The sequence below is a fragment of the Mesoplodon bidens genome, assembly GCF_964165515.1.
Source record: "Mesoplodon bidens genome assembly, chromosome: 2".
In the NCBI taxonomy this organism is placed as follows: domain Eukaryota; kingdom Metazoa; phylum Chordata; class Mammalia; order Artiodactyla; family Ziphiidae; genus Mesoplodon; species Mesoplodon bidens.
The window spans coordinates 168,777,753-168,784,202 of NC_138177.1; the positions used below are offsets into that span (position 1 = coordinate 168,777,753).

Sequence of the window (6,450 nt, forward strand, 5' to 3'; positions counted from 1 at the left end):
AGCTGGGATCCCCCATGCCTCTCGGCCGAACAACCAAAGCATGGAAGCAGAGGCAATGTTGTGACAGATTCAATAAAGACTTTAGAAATGGTCCACATCAAAAAAATCTTAAAAAGGAAAAAAATTAGCTTCAGCCATCTTCCTCCCCCCAAACCAACACTAACTACAGCTCTCTCCGGTTTGAGTGTCTCCCTCTCTGCTCTCTTCTGGAAGAAGTTCAAGGCAAGTCAAATGGCCAGGGGAGGGACAGAAAAGGGGAGGACCTGGATAATGCAGACACTAAGTGCCTACAGTGAGCCGACGAGAGACAGGGGCTCTGTTCTGTAGGAACTTATAGAAAAAGATATTCCATGATGCAATCACAGGTGAGCAGTTCGTTGTGTGAACCCAGGAGCTTCAGGTCCTGCTTGGGTGGGGGTAACAGCAGTAAGGCATGAAGAGTCGAGACCAAGGTTCCCACCAGGCAGAATGGCCTGGCCGGGCAGGGATCCCAGCTCAGACGGGCAGTGGATCAAGTCCAGACTGGAAGGACAAGGGGAACATCACAGATCAGGTGGTCAGTAATCAAGTCAGATTAAGCAGGAAGGTACACAAGAGTACCTGAGGAAATGTACACAAGAGTGTTGATCCTGGGGGAGGCTATTTGCCTTGTACTCTCCTATATGTGCCCTACTGTACTTGGCCCAGTTGGAGCACCCGGATTTGACCTTCCACCCAAAGGCAGAATGGGGACTCTTCTGATAAAGCCTTTTCCCAGCTGGGACAGGGCCAGGGCTCCTGGGGCTCCCTGGCCCTGAAGGGCAGACTCATTTCTCTCCAGGAAATGGCCAGTGATGAGCTGAGGGAGTTGAGGAATGCCATGACCCAAGAGGCCATCCGTGAGCACCAGATGGCCAAGACAGGTGGCACCACCACCGACCTCTTCCAGTGCAGCAAATGCAAGAAGAAAAACTGCACCTATAACCAGGTATGGGGTGGGGGAGGGGCCAGTGGGGGAGGAGGCGACAGGGGCCAGGAGGAGCTTAGGGACAAGCCAGGGGAGAGAAAGGGCTAAAACCCTGGGGTGCAGAGAGAAGGGCAAGTCTTGGTACACCAACATGATACGTCTGTGGCTTCTAGAAAAGATGCATGCAGAAGCACCCAGATCTGAGTCTGTGAGGCTTGGCCAGCGTGTTCTGGCCTGCCCTGAAGCAAGAATAAGAGGGACCGGACTCACAGGGCACAGAACAACTGTAGAGTCACAGATGGTTGGAAGGGAACTTAGCAATAAACACTCTGCTCCCTCACTTCACACACAAGGAAGCCAAGGTCCAGATGGGGACAAGTTTTGCGGCTTTGTCTAAAGAGGCAAAGACAGTGGCAGAGGTGTTAATAAACCCAGATCCAGACCTTTCTGCCTGCAATACAGCCAACTTGGTAGTAAAGCCTAAGGGATTTAGCCCCGAGTCGTAAGGTAAGGGTGAAGACCACTGCCCTGGCATGGGGAGCCGTGGGAGGCTGTGGAGGCCCCTTCTCTGAGACTTAAAAGCTGTTTCTGGGCTGTACGTGTTATGCCCTTGGGGCACCAATATTCTTGGATTCTAATTGGTGCTTTGTCACTCTAGAACTCTGTTCATTCCCCTATCTGCTCTCAAGCAAGATTTATCAGAGCACCTTGCCCTTGGGGATCTGTGGCTACAGCAGAAAGAGTGAGCCTTGCCTTTCAGGAGTCCCTCGGAGAATTCTAGTTCAGGAATCTGGAGATGTGTGTGCAAGTTCCTGCTCCCTTCCAAACACGTTTCCCTGTGGGATGACATGCCTCCTGTGCATTGCCTCCCACCAGAAGTCAAATGCCCATTCGCAAAGTTCTCTCTCCACAGAGAGACCCCAGTGGTATCCTTCCTCAGGTGTCATTGCTCTGCAGTGACAAGGCTGTGCTAGGCTGTGTCCTCCTGGCCCACTGCTGGACTCACCCATTAGCAGGGGGACTTCCCCCCACTCCACAGACTCCAGTTGACATGTTCATAGCTGAGTGTCCACAAAGCAACAACTTGCTACATGTCATGGCCATCCAGGGTTGGCTGCAGAAAATCAGAACAGCAATTGTTAAATCTGGAAATACCAGGGATTTGCTGTGGGAAACCTGGTTTCTGCACCTGAATGGTCTGGTTAAGGGGATGAGAAACTAGAAAACAATATTAAATATCCCCAATGATCTTCAAATCCCTTTTCCTCTCTGGGTCTCAGTTCTTCCACCTGTAAAATAAACAACAAACTGGATGATCCGTAAGGGTGCTTCCAGCTCACTCAGTTCTGATCAGAGAGGTACATCCAATAGGATATGTTCATTTTTCCAGTAGGAGATGAGTCTTGAAGCAAGAGAAGACAGATCAATTCAGAAGAATCAACAACAAGAGTGAGAGTGCAAAGGTCAGGTTGAGCCAGGGAGATGCTGGAAGTGAGCTGATGGAAAACATATGAATACACAACGGAATTCTTAGTGATAAGAGAATTGCCAAAGTGGAGTGGGAGTAATGGTGCCAACCTCTGGGATTTGGACCTACTTCTACAGACAGTGGGAGCCATAGCAGGTCCTAGAGCAGGAAAGTGACTTCATGAGTGGTCCCTGCTCTCTTTTTCTCTCAGGTGCAGACACGCAGTGCTGATGAGCCCATGACTACCTTTGTCTTATGCAATGAATGTGGCAATCGCTGGAAGGTCTGTATGTCTGTATCTTTCTTCCTTCCCTGTCATCCACAGATGCTGCCCACATAAGGAGTAGGATGCCCACAGCCCAAAAGGGACCTCATACATGGGGGGCTTGCCAGCCTCCTCAGAGCAGGCCTGCAGAGCTGGAGATAGTGGTGGGTTGTTTTGGGGAGGTGGGGACAGTGTACATGTGTATGTGCATGTTTTTTTTTTTGGAAAGCACCCAGCTGGGGTGGGGACAGCAGCCCGCATTTTATCACAGGAAGGGCAAGTCTGTCATTTGAACACAGATGGAATCAGCCTCCTGAGATCCACAGAGGGGAGGAAAAACAATAGCACTCTGCATTTGGACCACGCCTCTCTGCAAAGTGGTTCCACAGATGGTCTTTCCTTTGAACCTGGTCACAGCCAGGGATGAGGAGACAGCGTTGCCCCCAGATGCTCCCAGGTCATCCTCCCCTCCTAAAGCAGCTCTGGAAAAGCCTTACATTACCCAAGGCTGTAACCCAGGTGGGCCCCAGCTCCTGCAAAGGCAGCGGTTTTGTCTTCAGGCATGGGAGCCAAGCAAAGACTCCCTTCAGAGCGCTCCTTCCTGCCTCGTTTTCTGAAACAACTGAGTGTGGTCACATGGTTAATGTCCGTTTACAGTACCATCTGACTCACATGTGTGCTGTGTAATGTCTGGGCCACCGGGCAGGCTGCAGGTGCTCCTAAAATTGTAAGGTACTTAGCAAGGACTGAGCATGGGACTGGGAGTCAGGAGCCCTGGTTTCAGGTCTCCACTCTGCCCTACTCGCTGGGTGACCCTGAGCGTGTCACTCTCCTCCCATGGTTGATGTGACGGTTATTACATATGCACACTCACTTTGCAACAACTAAGAGAAATGTTCCTTTATAACATTACTCTCATTTTCAGGTGAGGAAATTGAGCTACTGAAATGGTTAACAAGCATAAAGTCACAGAGTTTCGAGCACTGAAAGACAGTACTCCAAATTCCTGATCGATTGAGTTTTCTACAGCTTTATGTAGGGCCTCAACAGCCATGGGGCCTCAATAAGAACTGCCATGTATTTTAGGGTAAAAGTCAGACAATTATGTATTTTTCTTTTATTCACTTATTGAGCACTTAGGGATGGGGCCAGTATAATGGCCTCCTGGTTTAGAGCATGGGCTTTGGTATCAGGCTCCAATCCTAGCTTTATGACTTACAAGGTGACTTTGCTAAGTGACCTGAACTCTCTAGGTCTGGATTTCCTCATCTATAAAATAAGGGTAGGAATACTTAGCCCACAGAGCTGTTTTGAGGCTTGAGAAGGTAATACACATAAAGAATTAACAGGGCTTCTGATAGCTCATGTGGTATCTTTGTCAAATTAGAAAGAAGTGTCCTTGCCTCCATGTAGACACAGCCTTGCACCAGGGTACAGAGCTTGGCAAAGAGCAGGGGCTGAGCTTCAGCCCCAACCTGCCCCTTTGGCCAAGTTCTCTTGTGCAGTGAACAAGCTGTACAGCCATACAAAAAAGCCCTGATGGGGCTTCCCTGGTGGCGCAGTGGTTGAGAGTCCGCCTGCCGATGCAGGGTACACGGGTTCGTGCCCCGGTCCGGGAGGATCCCACATGCCGCGGAGCGGCTGGGCCCGTGAGCCATGGCCGCTGAGCCTGCGCGTCCGGAGCCTGTGCTCCGCAACGGGAGAGGCCACGGCAGTGAGAGGCCCGCGTACCGCAAAAAAAAAAAAAAAAAAAAAAAAAAAGCCCTGAGCACATACGTGCCTGGTACATAGAAACCACCATTCTTACTATTCTGAGTTTGATACCTATTAGGTATTATGGGAGCTTTGGCAAGTCATTTAACCTGTCTGAATTGCTTCTTTACCTGTGAAAATGGAAGAGATATGACAGTGTGTATCTCACAGGGTGGCTGTGAGGATGAAATGAGTTAATATACGTTAATGCTGCCTAGCCCAGAGTAAGTGCTCAATCAGTTGTAGCTATTGTGTTACTATTGGGCAAAGCTGCAAACCCAGCTCCTCCTCCCTAATTCCTGGAGAGAAACTGGAATTTGGAAGTCGGAGAGGCAGGTCCCACTAGAGGTGGCAGCTACATGGCTTCTGACAAAATTTTCAGGTAGTGTCCATTGCCACGTGGGAGACCTAAAGTCTAACCAAGCTATTAGTAATAATCACGGTGTTGTTTCTGACCATAAATTGAGAGCCTACTGCATGTCCACCATCGAATTTCCATTCATTACTTGATATGCTTTTCTGCATTGATCGGCATTATGATCCCATTATGCAGATGAGTGATTTGTTCCGGGTCACACCGCTAATAATGGCAGAGCTGGGATCTGGACTCTGGTCTGTGTGGCTCCAGACCCCACCTTCCTTTTCATGTCCCTCCACCTGCCTCTAGCCTCCCTGAGTCACGGCAAAGAAAGTTCTAAAACATTGTTGCCTTTTTGGTTTTGTAGTTCTGCTGATAGAACCACCAGCCAGGATTTCAGTGAACAAGGTGAGGAAGAACAAAGAGAAAGCACTAAGCCATCGTAACTGGAGAAAAATAAAAATTAAAATGAAGAAAAGTACTTAACTCTGAATGGGGCATTAGGGATCAGAGGGAGAATTCTTTTACAAATTAATAATCAGTTATTAATAGTGGTTAATAGGGGGAGGCTAATTGGGGTACAATGCTTAGTCCGTGTTGACAGACCTCTTGTAGAAACTCAGAGCCTCAGAGCTGAGGTGCCGTATCTTTGACAGTGACTAGCAGACCTTTGCTTTGAGTCCCTTCCTTCACATCTGAATCTCTTGGCCTTTTCTGAGTTGAAAACTACCAGACTGACTCAAATCTTACCCACCCCACCATGAATCACACGTGCAGTACAGTTGGCACATGGTTTGCCTTAGGCAGATATGACTTCCACATCGTGTAGAAAGATTTCTTCCCCACTCCTCTTCCCCACTCTTCCCAGACTCTCTGCTATTCCCTGTTCCTAGCTTGTTTGGGGGCCTTTGAGGACTACAGACCTGGTCCCTCTAGGCAGGGGACATATCGTCTTGAGCTGAGGGTTTCTGAGTGAAGAGTACAGTGGTGCCCGAGTTTGGTGGCCCCTGGGAGGTCCTGAGCCTTGGAACCCATCCAGGCCCAGGCAATGCATTCCTCACAGCTCTACTGTGGCCCGAGCTGCAGAGGAAGTCTGCAGGGCACAAGGGCCCTTGTTGTGTTTCTCTCGTGATGAAATTGGCTTGCTTTTTAAACTGATAGGAATTTTAGGCAAATCTGGAACCTTCTGGAAAAGCCTTGGGGGCAGGTCTGGTGGGTCTGTCCTGGGTCTCAGTCTCTGACTGTCCCTGGCCTTCCAGCAGCCCCAGGCTGAGGCTCCTGGACCGTGTTTTCTAAAATAACGAACGCGTAGGAGCTTGTGAACTCCTGGGAGCTTGGGCAAGTCACTTAACCTCTCTGACCCATTTCCTTACCCATTAAAAATGGGAGTGGTACTAGTGCCTGCCTCACAGAGTTTCCATCTGCCTTGGTTCACACTTAGGGTAGCTGTTGGGGTAACTTCAGCCCAAGTTTCTTATGTGCCCTGGCGGAATTGGTTATCACCTTCCTCCTCCTACCCAAGTGCCTCCTCCTGTAGATGAAGCCTGTAAATAAACTGTGTACAGAAACCTGCCACCATCTCCAGCTTTTCAGCAGTCAGATTTGGGGTGGGTCCTTTGGAAGGACTGAAAATCCTCTCACAGAAGATACAGTACACACAG

The 6,450-nt window shown here is 49.4% G+C and overlaps 1 protein-coding gene across 1 annotated transcript in view; it reads left to right on the plus strand.

The window, feature by feature from the left end:
* The window catches only part of TCEA3 (transcription elongation factor A3), a 35,675-nt gene extending 30,377 nt beyond the window's left edge, over positions 1 to 5,298 (plus strand). Inside the window, exons 9-11 of the mRNA XM_081226147.1 lie at positions 821 to 967; positions 2,626 to 2,697; positions 5,157 to 5,298. Of these exons, the coding sequence (XP_081082273.1) occupies positions 821 to 967; positions 2,626 to 2,697; positions 5,157 to 5,165 (228 nt within the window). The 3' untranslated portion in view covers positions 5,166 to 5,298. The remainder of the gene's footprint in view (positions 1 to 820; positions 968 to 2,625; positions 2,698 to 5,156) is intronic.
* Positions 5,299 to 6,450: the final 1,152 nt, after the last annotated feature.